The 17,595-nt window shown below is 41.9% G+C and overlaps 1 protein-coding gene across 1 annotated transcript; it reads left to right on the top strand.

The window, feature by feature from the left end:
• Nucleotides 1-5,904: 5,904 nt before the first annotated feature.
• On the top strand, nucleotides 5,905-15,671 carry LOC311243044 (cell cycle control protein 50A-like; the record flags this gene model as incomplete). Its single annotated transcript, XM_084332115.1, has 3 exons — nucleotides 5,905-6,982; nucleotides 12,766-13,047; nucleotides 15,631-15,671. The coding sequence occupies 3 exons, from the start codon at nucleotides 5,905-5,907 to the stop codon at nucleotides 15,669-15,671; spliced, it is 1,401 nt and encodes a 466-aa protein (XP_084188241.1).
• Nucleotides 15,672-17,595: the final 1,924 nt, after the last annotated feature.

The following is a 17,595-nucleotide window of genomic DNA, read 5'->3' as shown; positions in this document are numbered from 1 at the left end:
ACAGCGCCCTGTGACGTGCACCAGGTCGTCAAATCAACATGACCTGATTTACTAGAGGCAAACAGGGGATGGGCTGTAGCTGAGGAATTCGTCAATATAGTATTTAGGCCCAAAAACACATTGATACGAACTCCTATTACTATAATACAATGCTAGAGACTGAAAAATGACATTTATAATGCATAGCCCCTTTAATTACCTGTTGGGAAAATTTAAATATATCAAATCTACTTTAATTTATATGTGGTTCTGAGGCCAGAGACTGAGCCATAGACGGATCACACTTAGCCTGTGTTATCAGGCAAAGGTTAACCCTATACGTTCGTGGTTAACTTCTCTGCACTTAGTGCAATATGCTCCCTGAGAGAGAAAGCTACACCTCTCTAGATCATCGGGAGATTATTTCATTTGTGATTTATGTAAGACAGCTTACTGGAAAATTGGAAGCCCTAGGTTTTCCCTTACAAGTGAATAGGGGACCATTTTGTTTTGTTTTTTATGTTGTATACTCTTTGACAAATGCCTCAAGCTCATATACTATGGAAGATAGATCTATGTTGTACATACGAAATACAATGACATTATGACAAGCCTTAAATGTATTAGTTACAATATAAATGGTCTTAACAACCCAATAAAGAGGAAAAAACGTTTTGGACAACTTAAGAAAATGCAGTGCTCTATAGCATTCATTCAAGAAACGCACTTATCAATGAACGAACACCAGAAACTGAAGAGAGAATGGGTGGGCCAGGTGTATAGTGCGTCCTGTCAAACAGGGAAAAAGAGAGGAGTGGCTATTCTATTTAACAAATCAGTATACTTCACCAAAGAAAAGGAAATTGCAGATGACCAGGGCAGATATGTTATGGTCCTGGGGTCAATAGGAGGATCAATCATAACCTTTCTAAATATATATGCACCAAATGAAGACTGCCCCAATTTCTTTAAAGGTATAGCCTCACTTTTGGCTGGTAACGCCAAAGGAATTATCCTTATGGCTGGTGATTTCAACTGTGTACTAAATCCAAAAGTAGACAAACTGCCTGTAGATTGTGGACCCATTTCAAAAAAATCTAGATCACTGAATGCAATGATAAAAGAATTTGGACTTATAGATGCATGGCGTTTCCACCATCCTAGGCAGAAAGACTTTACCTTTAGGTCTGGGGTCCATGGTAGCTACTCTCGGATAGATTACTTCTGTATTTCCAAGCAAGATATTGACAAAGTTGAATCATGTATCATTGAACCAGCGACCATCTCAGATCATGGACCTCTAACTCTTCAACTTAACCTCAGTACCAATTAAATCTTTAAATATTGGAGGCTCAATGTATCCATGCTGTCTGACTCTCACACACGGGAGAGGATAAGTGAAGAACTGAAGAGTTATTTTGATCTCAACAATAAGGGGGATGTCTCACCATCAATTTTATGGGACGCGGCAAAGGCTGTAATGAGAGGTAAAATTATCTCAATTTCAAGTGCACTAAAGAAACAGCGAAATGAAAAACAGCAGAACCTAGAAAATGAGTTAAAAATACTAGAAAGGAAACATAAACTGAACAGAGATGAGGAAGATTTAAAAGCTCTACTAACCTGCAAACAAAAACTAGATGACCTGTTGACATACAAAGCGGAAGGAGCCCTTAGATTTGCTGGTAGGAATTACTATGAGATGGGAAATAGGGCAAGCAAGCTACTGTCATTCCAGCTCCACAAAATACAGTCAAGTCGGATAGTTCCAAAGATTAAACACCCCAGCACACACATGGAAGTAATGCAAACGCAAGAAATTGCTAATGCATTTGCAGATTACTATACCGACCTCTACAAAGCACAGCAATTGGAAAACAAGAAAGAAAAAATCAACAACTTCTTAGATAACCTTAAACTTTCTAAACTATCCCCAGATGAGGCGGATGAGCTAACCTCCCCTATTACGGAGAAGGAGATAGGGGAAACTATTCAGATGCTTAAGAACAATAAATCACCAGGTACAGATGGGTTTTCAAATGAATTTTATAAACATTTCACTGAACAATTAACACCAGTATTAAGTGTAGTTTATAACTATGCCCTATCTGAGAGAGATCCACCAGGAAGCTGGTCAGAAGCTATTGTCTCGGTAATACATAAAGAAGGTAAAGACCCCACAAGATGTAGTTCCTATAGGTCCATAAGTCTCCTTTGCAACGATTTCAAGATATTGACATCTATACTTAAAAAAAGAATACAGAAACATATAATAAAACTGATACACCCAGACCAGACTGGCTTTATCACTGGTCGACAGGGTGCTAACAACATCAGAAGAACTTTAAATCTGCAAACAGTGGCTGGATCTCGAAAAGAACCATCAATGCCGAGAAGGCATTTGATAGAGTTGATTGGCTGTACCTTGAACTAACATTGAAAGGTATGGGATTCAATAACACATTTATAGATTGGATAAAATGTTTATATAAAAATGCTAAGTCTAGAGTAAGGGTGAATGGTCACTGCTCTCACTTCTTTGAGATACAGAGAGGGACACGCCAAGGAGACGTTTTGTCTCCATTACTATTCGCGATTGGCATAGAGCCACTAGCGGAGATGATTAGATCAAACCCTCAGATACAGGGAATAGATGACCAAAAAGGCATTACACACAAGATCTCGCTATTTGCTGATGACATTTTACTTTATATCAAAAACCCTGTAGAATCAATTCCAAACATAATGATGGATTTAAGAAATTACGGCGAACTGTCGGGTTATAAGATAAATGAGACCAAAGAAGCCATGATGATAGTGGGAACATGGCCAACACATCTGAATAGTATAGCACCCTTCCATTGGGCTAGAGACGGATTCAGGTATTTAGGAATCATTTTGACTCCCAGCAGCAATCAGTTATATCAAGCAAACTACGAAAAGTTGATTGTACAAATCAAATCAGACATGGCCAGATGGGACATTTTACCTCTCTCCCTAGTGGGAAGAATAGAATCAATTCGAATGAATGTGCTACCTAGACTTATTTTTCTCTTCCAGTCTCTACCTATACCAATACCTGCCACTACCTTTAAAATGTTAGATAAACTCCTATCCAAATTTATCTGGCAGAGGAAAAAACCTGGAGTAAGGCTTAAAACACTATGTTTGCCAAAGAACAAGGGTGGTCTTGGTCTACCAAACCTAAGAAACTACTACTGGGCAGCTCAATTACGCATACTTGTGCATTGGATACAAAAGGACCTAGATTCAGGATGGGTACAGATTGAGCAAAACTCAATTCCAAAGACCCCTCTCAGATCCATAATATTCCTGGGGAAAGCATACTGGAAAAAAATTAAGATTGGTAACAAATGGATTACAAATACATTAAAGGTATGGGAAAGTGTAAGGAAAAAGGGGGGAGGTCCACGATCAATATCTAGGGCCATGCCAATAGCAGACAATACAGAATTCCGGCCAGCTATGGAGGATGGGGGTTTTAAAAAATGGGCGGATTTGGGCCTGGTTACTATCAATCAATTAATGGAAGGAGACTGTTTTAAATCGTTTGCACAGCTACAGCAATGTTTTGATCTACCTTCGAAAGACATGTTTAGATACTTTCAAATAAGACACTATGTAATGACTCACAGTGAGTGGGAAGCAATTAAGAGACCACCAACAAATGTGGAGCGGTACTTTATTAACACAATAGAAAAAAACTTGATGGAAAGAAAGCAGATATCCAATATTTACAACATGTTACAACTAGACGATCCAGGAGACACCACCTATATTAAAGAAAAATGGGAGTTGGAAGCTAATGTGATCATAGAAAATGAAGAATGGGAGGACAGCCATTCAAGCAATCATAAAATCACAAATAGTCCAATGTGGAAGGAGTTTGACTGGAAGGTCAAGGTCAGGTACTTTAGGACTCCTCAAGTTCTCTCCGGATTTGCTGGTGGGTCCTCACCACTATGTTGGAGAGGATGTGGATTGATCGGAGATCATACACATATTTTCTGGGACTGTCCAAGGGTGCAGACATTTTGGGTGAATATCAAAAATGAGATTAAAACCATTCTAGATCTTGACTTACCTCTGAATCCATCGTACTATATCTTGGGATGTATACCGAAAGGCACATACTATGGAGATACGTTATACATCTTGAGAGTGATACTGTTAATAGCAAGGAAAATGATAACTATGGCATGGCTACAAAATCAACCACCGACAATCAAACAATGGACCAAGAGACTGAGACAGATGTATACAATGGAAGAAATGACTGCACAATTGCAACTGAAAAAAGATATGTTTATGCAGAGATGGTCACTTGTAACCTTGTACCTGGAGATACACTAGCATGAGTCTGACGCCCTCTCTCTCTTTTTTTCTTTTTTTGTTGTTCTTTTTTTTTTCTTTTGCTAAATTTTTTTTTCTATTTATTTTTTCGTTTCTTATCCTACAAAAAATCCTAAAAAAAATATATATTGTAAAAATCCCTCCCCACTGGGTTGTTTAAGAGGCGTACTCGGATTATACAGCTTATTTTGATTACGCTGAATACCTTGAAAACAAATTGAATAAGAGGGAAGAGCCTGAGTAACAAATGTCATTGAATATGTGAATCAAGTATATTATACTGTATGATTATTGCAATGTGATGTTCATTATGATACAAAATAAAAGAAAGTAAAAAAAAAAAATAATAATAAAAATATTTGTATGTAATAATTTTTTTTGGCATCCCCTGTTATTTTGCCCACGCGACGCCACTGCTTTTGTGCCTGGAGCATCTCCATGATTGCATCCATGGAACTCTGATGATGGTCAGGTCTTCTGTCAGGATGGAGGTAGGTGAGTTCCAGTTGTGGTATGCAATCAAGGAGACGGAGAGGGTGGGCCGGGCCCCCTCAGGAAGCACGTAGACTCCCCCAGCACCAGCGTCTGGGGATCCTCCACCGGCAACCGGCAGAAATCGGGTCTGACTGAAGCTGGAACAGGAAGCACTCTGAAGAGCAGCCTGGCCTCCCTGAGCGACTTCAGTGACTCTGACGACATTAGCAATTTATCTATATATATATACTGTATATACATATACACTCTACAAAGGGATAGCATTCAACAGAACTACAAAGACCTCCACCTATATTAGCTGAGATATCAGCCCGCCAGATTTAATGACCACTGGTGGTTCTCATTATTCAGGCCAAATAAAGATTTTAGAGTTTCTTCTTTCTCTCTGGGGTCTTTCTTTGGCCTGAATAATGAGAACCACCAGCTGATCACAGAGGCAGTGCTGACATTTCTGCACGAGGCAGAGTTGTACCAGAGGATATAATGTTATTTTATTTATTATTATTATTATTATTATTATTATTATTATTATTATTATTATTATTATTATTATTATTATTATTATTATTATTATTATTATTATTATTATTATTATTATTATTATTATTATTATTATTATTATTATTATTATTATTATTATTATTATTATATTTTTTTTGTATTTGTATTTAAGTTTTTCTCAATTGTGGGCGTAGTATAGAACTGAGGAGGGCAGTAATACGCCATGTTGCGTTTACACTGCCGGAAAAAATAAAGAAGAAGAAAAAGAAGAAGTTCTAGAATGTTCTATTATGACATCATACTGTGATATCACAAATGTTCTAATGTCCTAGAATGTTGTATGATGTCATAATAGAACATTCTACAACATTTGTGATATATATATATATACGCAGGAAAGAAGATAACTTAGACCACCGACGTATGATGAACACCAGTTAGTTATTAGACGTAGCTGCTTGTTTTGTTACACAACGTGAACAGCGTTTACTTTTTGTTTTAACGTGAAGACTGCCGGTCTCGACAACAAACTGTGAAGTGGATTAGACCGCAGCTATGATGGCGTCGAGCTACAACGCGAAGGAGGAGGACGGGCAGCACGGCGGCCCAGGAGGAGCCGTCGTCAAGAGCAAGAAGCCCTACAACACTGCGTTCAAACAGCAGAGACTCCCCGCCTGGCAGCCCACCCTTACCGCGGGCACCGCCATGCCCGCATTCTTCCTCATCGGCCTCATCTTCATCCCCATCGGAATCGGCCTGTTCGTGACGTCAGAAAACATCAAAGAGTTCGAAGTTGATTACACTGGCGTTGACATGTCGAGCCCGTGCTTCAACTGCTCTCACAGCTACAGCTGGAACAGCACGAGGCCCTGCACCTGTTCTGTCGACTTCAAATTGGAGCAGCCGTTTGAGAGCAATGTCTTCATGTACTACGGCCTGACCAACTTCTACCAGAACCACAGGCTCTATGTGAAGTCCATGGACAACAGCCAGTTGAATGGTGACAAGTCATCTTTAAAGAGTCCAAGCAAGGAATGTGAGCCATATCGCACCACTGCTGGAGACGTTCCTATTGCTCCATGTGGCGCCATCGCTAACAGTCTTTTCAATGACACTCTGGAGCTTTATTACATCGATGCCAACGGCTCCAGGAACGCCATCCCTCTGGTGAAGAAGGGCATCGCCTGGTGGACAGACAAGCATGTGAGGTTCAGGAACCCTGGCGGCAGCAACAACAACCTCACAGCAGCTTTCCAAGGAACATCCAAGCCGGTCAACTGGAGGAAGACAGCGTACGAGCTGGACTCGGCGGACGCCGACAACAACGGCTTCATCAACGAGGACTTCATCGTGTGGATGCGTACGGCGGCGCTGCCCACCTTCAGGAAGCTTTACCGCATCATCCAGAAAAAGCCCAGCATGACCCCCACCCTGCCCAGCGGAAAATACGTCCTGGAGGTCACCTACAATTACCCCGTGCTCAGCTTCAAGGGAAGGAAGCGCATGATCCTCAGCACCATCTCCTGGATTGGCGGCAAGAACTCCTTCCTGGGCATCGCCTACATCACCGTGGGCTCCGTCTGCTTCTTCCTGGGCATCATCCTGCTCATCATCCACCACAAATACGGCAACCGCAATAGAGTTGTTCCGATACCGATACCAGTATTGGAAATGCCTCCGATACTGCCTAAAATGCTGGTATCGGTATCGGCGAGTAGCCTACGCCAAAAGTGTAGCCTCTGATCCCATGCCATCCATCTTATCTTCAGACAGTGCATCAGGTTACAATGATTCCTGTGATGCTTTAATTTAATCCAAATCTTTCTTCTTTGTCGCGGTCCTAATGTCCTGCGCGACCCCCAACATGATTTGACCTCTTAATTGTTCATCGGCTGTGTGTTGAAGCATCCCGGCTTCTGTGTGGTGGAGGGTCTCGTCGCCGGACCGCGTCTATTCTTTTCCCAATACATTTCCAGTTCCGTGTGCGCGTTCTGCGATCTGATTGGCCACGGACGTTTCTGGTGCGATCTGATTGGCCACTGACGTTTCTGGTCATGTGACATGTGCGCCCAATCGCGTGACGAGCTGTGTCTTTGCCCATGTCCGGGTCTAACAGCCTGCAAACGCCTAGTTTATCACTGGTTAAGCTTAGGCGACTCTTTCGAAGTTGGTTAAGGTTAGAGTTTGGAATCAGGGCTGGTGTTCTATCGCCCTGCTCTAAGACAAACTCTAACCTTAACCAACTTCGAAAGAGTGCCTAAGCTTAACCGGCGAAAGACCTTGCCGTCACACGATTATGCGCACATGTCACATGACCAGAAACATCAGTGGCCAATCAGAGCGCAGAAGGCGAACGCAGAACTGGAAATGTATTGGGGAAAGAATTCAGGCCGCCGGACCACGTGGTCACGCTTTGACCAAGCTGCAGAGTCTCGTCGTGGTTTTCACGCTTTGACCAAGCTGCAGAGTCTCGTCGTGGTTTTCACTAACGTTTCTCCGGACTGCGTGTCTGTCACTCGACAGACAAGACAAGACAGAATGGAGGCAAAACGGCATTCAGAGTCAGACCGCCCGCATCTGTATGACCCGGTGTAGGGGAGAGTGGGGTGAGTAGTGCCACTTTTTCGTGCCTTTAAAGCAAGGGGATTACAGTAATGCCAGAAGAAAAAGAAAGCAATACGCTTGGACCAGCACTCACAGATTTTGGTATATTTAATGGCAGCCTGAAACAAACATGTTTCGGAACAATTATGTAACTTCCTCAGTGTTGATGGATAGCAAATGTTCTCACCGACAATATTGTTTTTATACCAAGAAAAGCAGGAAGTGACATCATCCACAGGTGTGTTGAGAATTGCTATAAGGTCTAATTTGACCCAGGAAGTACTTTGATGTCAAGAGTCCATTCTCAAGTCGAAATTACCTAAATATAGATCTAAATGTAGATAATAGATACATAAACATAAAATTGTTATACTAGAAACAGAACCAAAATTAACATCTAGTATGTATGGCTAGATAGGTACATTCTAATGCCTTATTCATTTTAAATATAAACAATAAACATTAAACAAGAACCCTAGGGTAAATAAGTCCGCCCTTTGGCGTAAAGTCAAACTATTTTTTTGAGCCTCGTAATAAAGAGGAAAACCGATGAAAAAACTAAAGTCGAAATTACCACAATATACAAATGGTAAATGTAGATATAAGATTAAAATTAAAATTGTTGTTATACTGGAAACAAAAAACATAAATCAAAATAGCAATAACATCTAGTATGTATGGCTAGATAGATACACTCTAATGCCTTATTCATTTTATATAAATAAACAATAAACAATAAAAAGTAAACAAGAAACCCATTGGGTAAATAAGTCCGCCATTATGTATGGCTAGATAGATACACTCTAATGCCTTATTCATTTTATATAAATAAACAATAAACAATAAAAAGTAAACAAGAAACCCTTGGGTAAATAAGTCCGCCATTAGGCGTAAATTCAAACTCTTTTTTTGAGCCTCGTAATAAAGCGGAAAAAAGGGAAAAAAGGAAAAAACTACACCTGTTCGGTGTGTCTGAAGGTTATTAGACTTACTAATGGCTCTTTAAAATAGATCTATAGTCTAATCATTAATACTCCCTTGTATACTTAGATACTTGTTGCTTAAAATAAACTTATTTGTTGGGCTAAATTGATCTTACTCGTATTTACTGAACCCGACATACTTCTTTCCAAGGATACTAAAACTAATAATCGGCCTTAATGGGAAAAGTAATTAAAGGAAGCAGGTCAACACGTTCTCTTCATTCATACCTCTTGGTTCTATACAGTTAAAGAGGTGAATAAAATAACATTCCCTTTGCAAAAGTAGCTTATGTCTGTCACCTCCCCTGGCGGGCCTATGAACTAACTCTAGACCCATATAACGGAGATCTTTGACAGCATGCTTGCAAGTATTGAAGTGTCTAGCTACCGCCGATTTGACATCTGAATTTCTGATTGAACACTTATGTTCACTGATTCTTAATTTGAATGGTCTCGTTGTTTTGCCTACATATGAAAAATCACAAGGACATTTCAGCAGGTATACTATGTTGGAGGAATTGCAGGTAATACGCCCTTTCACCGATATCCGTTTGCCCGTTTTTGGGTGTGTATAACTTTTGTCTTTGATCATCCCTTGGCAATGTACACAAGATTGACAGGGAATGTTCCCATCTGGGATGTTAGACATAAAGTGAGTTGGTTTTACCTTGGGAAAATCCGTTTTCACCAGCAGATTTGAGAGATTCGCTTGTCTTTTGTAATAGTAATTGGGCGAATGTTGAAACGCCGTTCCAATTAGAGGATCTGACTGTAAAATATGCAAGTATTTATTGACAATGGTACGTATGTCTCTAGTAATCGGGCTCTAAGTAGACACAAAGGCCACTTTATCAGAGTGTACCTTATTCTTCTTAGGGGCCAGTAACAAGGATCTGTCAATCTGCTGAGTTTTGTGCAGGGCCTTAGCTGTTAAAATAGCACTGTATCCTCTGTCATGAAAATTCTCCCGTAGGGTTTCGGCTTGGGCCTTGAATCTGACCTCCGTGTCACAGATTCTCTTATACCTGAGTATTTGGCTGAAAGGTAGACTATTTTTTAAAGCTGGGGTATGGTAGCTAGAGAAATGAAGAAACGAATTTCTGTCTGTCTCTTTTTTGAAGACCTCTGTATGTAATGAAGTCCCACTTGGGGCTTTGTTGATTAAGACGTCCAAAAAGGGTAGCGATTGTAAATCAAACTTCAAAGTAAATTTTATCGTTAATCTACAAGAGTTGAGATATTCAAGGAAGTCATGGAGCTCAGACGATGTACCTGACCAAATAAAGAATAGGTCATCTATATAGCGCATGTAGGATTTGACATGTTTCTCAAACGGGTTATTTTTAAAAACATGTTCTAATTCAAATTTAGACATAAAAAGATTAGCAAGGTTCACTGCGGCTGGCGAGCCCATGCTGAGTCCTCTGTTCTGCAAATAATATGTATCTTGAAATCTAAAGTAATTCCTCGTAAGCACAAGATCGGCTAGTCTAACTAGCGCGTCTGTGGAGGGGAGTGATTCTGCTCTCGAGTTTAAATAAAAACTCAATGCGTCTAACGCGTCAGCATGTGGAATGCTAGGGTACAGGCTGACTACATCCATTGTAACTAGAAAGTCTGTGGGACTAATATTACAGACTAGAAGCCCACTCAGGAAGGAACAGTAATGCCCCCAACTAAAATATGTACAGTTTAGGATGTTGTGCATCCCTGGGGACAATCACTTTGTATCTTAAATAAACTGTTTCATAAATATAGCTTCATAGCTTTAGAAAAAAAAGTGGTTTTGTGGCACAACTTGCCCCCGGTGCGGGGTAAATTGTGACATTAGAGAGAATACACTGGGGTAAATTGTGCCATTGATAATTTGACGTAAAACAGATCATTTTAATCTCAAAAGCGGTAAAAGCATCCTGCAGATCTTCATCTCCTTTCCAACCTGACGTATAGTCTTCCCCTGTTGCACCTCTTTCACTGCTCTTTCCAACTTCTCAAGAGGAGTTGAAACCCTGTCTGTCTTCCGTTTGTATATCTGCGTGGCATGATGGATTTTGGTCTAAAATTAAGAATATCACATAGTTTTAGTGATCAAATGTAAGAATACAATGTACAATAACAATAAAATACAATAAAGTAATATATAGTTAATAATTGGGGCAACTTAACAAACAGAACACCTGGCACAACTTAACCCAGGCCCTTTGGCACAAATCACCCCAAGCCTACCATTTTGAAAAAAATGCATCCCCCAGCTGTTTTGAGCTAGCATCATGCTAACTGTATAGACTCATGGTGTAGCTTACTAATGTAAGGGTTGGCTCTTTCCCCACCACGGGCTTCTTGAAGTACTGTGATGATTGGTCCGCTGCTCTCCCACTCGCTCTGTCCCTTTAAGTTTTCTGTTAATCATTTCATTCCCCTATTCACACGCTTCTTCCCAGAGACGTCGTTGATTGGTTCTCTCCCGTCCACACGCTTTTCAATCACATTCCCCAGCTGTCACTGCTTGTCAATCAATCAATCCCGTATTATTTATACCCCGTTTCCCCACTCAAGTTTGTTGGATCGTTTTGATATTTCTCTGTTTGCATTCTCCGTTCCTGCTGCTGCTGCTGTTTGCTCTCTGTGCTTTACCTCCAGGATATTCCAAGAAGCCTTCCTCTTGGACACCTTTTCCCCGTGGCGACGCGCTCGCTCCGCTGCTGTTCCAGCACTCATTACGCACTACGTCTGGGTGAGTTTTTTACTGACTGTCTTGATCAAATTCCGTTTTCGTGTGTTTCTATAACACTGAAGATTACCACCTTTTTATCAGACAGTCACTCACCCAGCGATCGCCTTTTTGTTGTTCTCACTGGGATAATATTTTTGGGACTTTACATCTCCCACTGTGTGTTGTTCACACCGAAGATATTATTCACATTGGATTGTTTTTTTGGACTTCACTCTCAGTGTCTATTTTTTGCACCGAAGATATTCACTTGGGATTGTGTTTTGGAACAGTGCTCACTGTGTGTATTTACACGAAGAGATTCACTTGGGATTGTGTTTTGGAACTTTGCTCACTGTGTGTATTTACACGAAGATTAGTTCACTTGGATAACTTTTGTATTTGGGTACAAGTCACCTCTCCTGTTCTCCTGCTCGTTCCACCTGCACCCTTGTTGACTCGCTCCCTCTCTCTCTCTCGGTCCCGCAACACTTCGGAGATTCTGCCGAGAGAGGTCTGCAGAGCGGCTCAGACGTCAGCATCTGCTACCCCCTACTACCACCACGGGAGAAGCTGCAGAGCAGCAGAACATTTTCCCCCTTGCTTGTGTACCTGTCTTGTTTGACTTGACTATTCTGTGCTCATTAATTAGTCTCAATAAACAAGCCCTTGTTTTTGGCAACTCTGAATTCCTACTCTCTTGTGTCGTGCGTTTGGGGTCGGTGTCAAACCATAACAACTAAACCACTAAAACATGTGTGAACTGTTTTCAAAGTTGTCTAAAATTGTTCAAACACAGCAATAAAAAAACCTTGATCATACAAATTTTACTTTGGAGTTTTTTTAACTTAAATGTGCTTACCTCTCAAGCCAGGTGTCTCCCTTCTCTGCAGGTTGAGTGAAATGGATGCCTCTTCAAAAATATGTTGTCACATGACCAACTTCTTCTATGGTTTTCTAGATAACAGGGGTGGCACTACATGCCCCTTGGCACTATTTACCCCACTCTCCCCTACATGGTATCAAGCGAGGTGGACCACACCAGGTCCAGCTTCAAGGCATATACATCTGTGGACCGAGTGAGGAAGTTTCCAGACTTTGGGTGTACTGTATGTTCAGTGATCTTCCTCACCACCCCGGCTACGTTCCGACGCTGGACACCACAGACCCAGTACCTGGACGTGGACCGTCGTGCGTGGTGCGTGGACCGACAGTGGAGAGGACGCAAGGAGCAGCGCAGGGAGGCTCTGCAGCAGCTAACTGGGGTGCTCCCAGGCACTGAGTCTGATTTCAGAGTGGAGCAGTGTGATGTGAGAGGGCCTGACCGCTGGAAGTACTTTAAACGCCCCCTGGTTGAATACGGGCTGCCGGGGAGAATCGTGGCGCGGGGCCGTCTCACCCGTGCGTGTGTGGTGTCTGTCAATTTTATTATCGTTTATTATCTCTTTCTTTCTCCACCTTCAGATCCACTCTTCTTCTCTTTCTCAGCCTTTCTATCTTTTCTATATTTATCCCTCAGGTACTTCCACTTTGATTGGCAACGATCACCTATAATCAGCAGACAATTATTATTATTAAATAATGACATATTATGTAAAATGTATCAGATTGACATCGCTAGCTAGCGGTAACTATGCTAACAATATAACGACGTCAGATATCGTTTTGTACAGTGGATGATATGTAAGGGATAATGTATAGCTACGAGGTCATTGTTTCAAGTTCAAGTTTCAAGTTTCTTTAATAGTTGTCATACAGAAGTACAGAATACTTTTATACAAAATGCTTCTTACTGTTACGCTCCAGAGACTGTGCTAGACAAGATAAGTATCAAATAACATAGTATAGCATGTAAATTAGAAGTAGAAATGAGGTCACAGTGTTCAGTATAGACATATGTACAATGTTCGATGCAGAATAGACGTAACTGAGTTACCATATAATATACAATAGAATATGCAGTGTACTAATATACAATACTATATAGTGCAAAGCAGAAATGGGATGAGGTACAATTTAGGTACAATTTACAGTAAGGTGTACGAGTTGTAGTGCAAATCCTTTATCAATTAATATAAAGTGTGGGGAGTGGGTGCTACAGTGTGTTTGTTTAAAGTGAGTGTGTGCGTGTGGATGTGTGTGCTATGTGCTGGTTGTATATATGATGGTTGTTGTGTAGTGTTCATTGTTCGTTGAGCAGCCTGATGGCCTGGGGATAGAAGCTTCTTCTGAGTCTTTCTGTGCTCGCCTTGAGACTCCGGTATCGCTTCCCTGACCGCAGCAGTTCAAAGAGGCAGTTGTTCGGGTGGCTGGAGTCCTTAATGATTCTCTTAGCCTTGCCCCTGCACCGCTTGTTGTAAATGTTCTGGAGGGTGGGGAGCCCCCCTCCAATTGTGCGTTCGGCTGAACGTGTCACTCTTTGTAGTCTGCTTCGGTCTTGTGCAGTGCTATTCCCAAACCAGGAGGTGATGTTGCCAGTCAGGATGCTCTCTATTGTACATGAGTAGAAGTTCTTAATGATCTTCTGACTGACTTGGAACTTCCTTAGGCGCCTGAGGAAGTAGAGGCGTTGTCGTGCCTTCTTCACAACACTGTCAATGTGTGTGGTCCATGTCAAGTCCTCGGATATGTAGGCTCCGAGGTACTTAAAGCTGTTCACTCTCTCAACCGGTGCCCCGTCGATGCTGAGGGGGCTGTAGTCCTTGACCCCCGACCTCCTGAAGTCCACAATCATCTCCTTTGTTTTGCTGACGTTCAGGGAGAGGCTGTTTTCCTGGCACCATCCCGCCAGGACCTTGACCTCTTCCAGGTAGGCCCTCTCGTCGTTTGCAGAGATCAGGCCCACCACCACTGTGTCGTCAGCAAATTTGATGATTGTGTTGCTACTCCGCTGAGCCACACAGTCGTGTGTGTACAGGGAGTAGAGGAAATAATTGACCGACACGGAGTTTAGAATACCGAGGCGCCTCGCAGAGGTGTTCTAAACGCAGTGAAGGTCAATTATTTTGCGACAATGACCGAGTATATACATTATCCCGCTTATTACATGGCTAACTTACTAACAATATACCTAATTCATTTTACACCATCGACAAGACGAGATCAAATGCAGACGCAGTTGTTCTGTGGCTCCACTGTCAGCCCAAATAAAGTTATTATTATTATCGCTGGCAGCCGGCAGGTCTGTGGTCTGATTGCACTGATGAGTGCAGCTGTGCATATGCTGAGCTTAGCTTTCGTGACTGCAATCTAAATGCTTGATTGTGATTGGTCAATAGCGCTAGTTACCCGTATCACTGGTGATTATTGCTCGGTTGCCCATGGCAGCGGTGAATTATCGAAAAATAATTCACCGCTGTCAGGGGCTATTGACCAATCACAATCAAGCATTTCGGCGAATGTTAAAACGCCATGTAATAAAAACAAATAACTCACCAGCAACATTCAGGGTCCTGCCGATCTGGTCCCACAAACGGGCTTTCCTGTCTTTATTGTGGTAGTTGCGATCAGACATGTCATAAACCTCCGGGTGGGTGGAGACAGCCAAAATTAACTTATCTTCCATATTGAAGTCAGGTTCCGGTGTCAGGTTACTAAATTACTAAATGTGTCACGAGCGCCACGCTAAATATGATTGGCTGTGATTGGTTGTCTGAAAAGGCGCTCAGCTCATCACTCTGAAAAGTTCAGAAGTTTTCAACTTTAAACGCTGGGTGCGGCTGCACAAAAAACCTGAAACGCACTGAAAAAAGAAGCCGACCGCAGCGCATTTCCTATAGGCGGCAGCATGCGGCCGCATACGCTCCCTCCTCATTGGGAACAATTGAAAAAAGACGCTTGCGCCCATGAAAATGCGGTAAATGGCCCTTCTTGAAAGCATCCACAGTCTGTGGTGCTCTCAGGTGGTCAGGGAGAGCATTCCACAGACTAGGAGCGGAAGAGCAAAAAGCCAGATCTCCCATAGTGCAGAGTTTGGTCCTTCAGCGCTGGAGGAGGTTTGCCTGGCCGGAGAGGAGACGTCGTGAGGAGGAGTGAGGGGTGATGAGTTCTTTGAGGTATAGGGGGGGGGGGGGGGGGTCCATAAGCAACAAGCCGGTCTGCTATGTTCTTGAGTGCATCCCCTACCCCATCAGTGGCACCCTTGCCATGAGATGCCTCTGAGAAGTCCCAGGTGACATATTCAAACCCTCTCATGAAAGGCACTGTCGAGGCCAGATAGAACGCTGGGAGGTGGGTCCATCTGAAATAAAAATGGATGTGCATCACTTCTGGATGTTCCTCCCGGATGGACTTGAGCACTGCATCAAGATGAGCCCACGTTGCAACAGCATCATGCTTTAGGGACCCTGACAGAGAGGCAAATAACTCCACACGTCCCCCACTCAGGTATTTCACCCAAGTATGAAGCGTCACTTGCTGGTTCCGGCCACCAAAGTGGGTGTATTTCACTTCCCTGGTGTACTTACAGCTGTAGTTCTCACTGTAATCAACGTGGATGGCCACCTCCTTCTCAGTAATGCTCTCCTTGAGTGACTTCAGCCTCTGGAACTGGTGCTGGATGTTATACACATGAATGGCCAGTTTGTTTACATGGTCCTGAGTGAGGTCAACTAGTTTGAAGCTACTTATTTTCAAATGGATTCCCTCATGTTCTGTAGCGGTCCAAAGTGTGGAAACTGACCCATATACATTTTAAAACCTAGAAGGATTTTATTTTTTTATTTAAAGGGGAACTATTTTACTATTTCTTTCACTATTTGGGCACTTTTACACAATTCCTGTGAGTCTATGGAACACCTCTGTACGTTTTTTTTTCCAAAAAATTCATTGTTTTGTATTTCCTAATCAAGTACTCAAAAACTGCATTTTTTTACCTCAAGATTAAGCCGTTTTGAGGCTGGGCTCCAACCACTGTGTGGCCTGGGGACAACTGCCACACCAACTGCCACATTATTATGCAGCTGAGAAATCTCTGACATCACAGATATGCACATTTTCAGATGACTCAGTTCAGTTAGGGTGAATATTGTGAGAGGAGAATTGGAAGAATGCGCCAATATGAGAATTAAAGACATAGATCCTATTAATATAAGCCCACATAGCCAGGAAACAATGCTAAACACTGAAAAAGACCATTTATAAGATAGTTCCCCTTTAATAATGCAAGTTAACCCTAATACTGTGTTTTTCTGGTGGCTGTATGATTGTCAATCATTCGTTGGCATGTCTGTCGATCATTCTTTGGTGGGGCTGTCAATCAGGTTGTGCGAGCAGGTGTTGTCTATTTGGTTAGTTTGAGTTATTTTGTTGTAGAAGTGTATTTGAAAGTAGGATGAACTGGCTGGCAAGCTGTATTGTCTAACTACCTCTCACCTGTGAGGATCTCATGGCCACAGTTCTGAGCACAATAGCTTTAAATAAAATACACTACAAAGCAACCTTGTGAGTGGAGGTTATTCTATGACAACACGTGAGGCAGTACTTCACTCATAATATACAGTCAGAAAGAAGAAAAAAAAAAGTATTATTAATTTACATTATATATTTCTTTATTATTATTATTATTTAAAAAAAAATTATTAGAAATGTTTTCCTCTGTAAAAAAAATTCCAGTGGATTTTTTATTTTCTTCAAAACTGGCCAAGTGACAGCTCTGACCTCTCTGATCTGGCCTGATCATAACTGCAGTAATGGCCAGCTGTCAATCACTGCACTGGGTTGGGCTTAAGAATGTAATTATCCAATAAAAATAGGGTAGGGTAGGCGGACTAGTGACACTTTGCGCACGAGACTGATTGGTGTCCACGCCGTGCCACACAAACTTAAGATCCAATCAGAGACGCACAGCGGCGTGATTTTTTTCCATAGCCTCTTCGCAAACATAGGATATGGAAAAAAATCACACGGCTCGTTCTGTCCAGGAGGCCTGAATGCCTTCTACAACAAAAC

The sequence above is a fragment of the Notolepis coatsorum genome, assembly GCF_963971535.1.
Source record: "Notolepis coatsorum genome assembly, chromosome: 16".
NCBI lineage: Eukaryota > Metazoa > Chordata > Actinopteri > Aulopiformes > Paralepididae > Notolepis > Notolepis coatsorum.
This window is presented reverse-complemented; position numbering and strand designations above follow the sequence as displayed.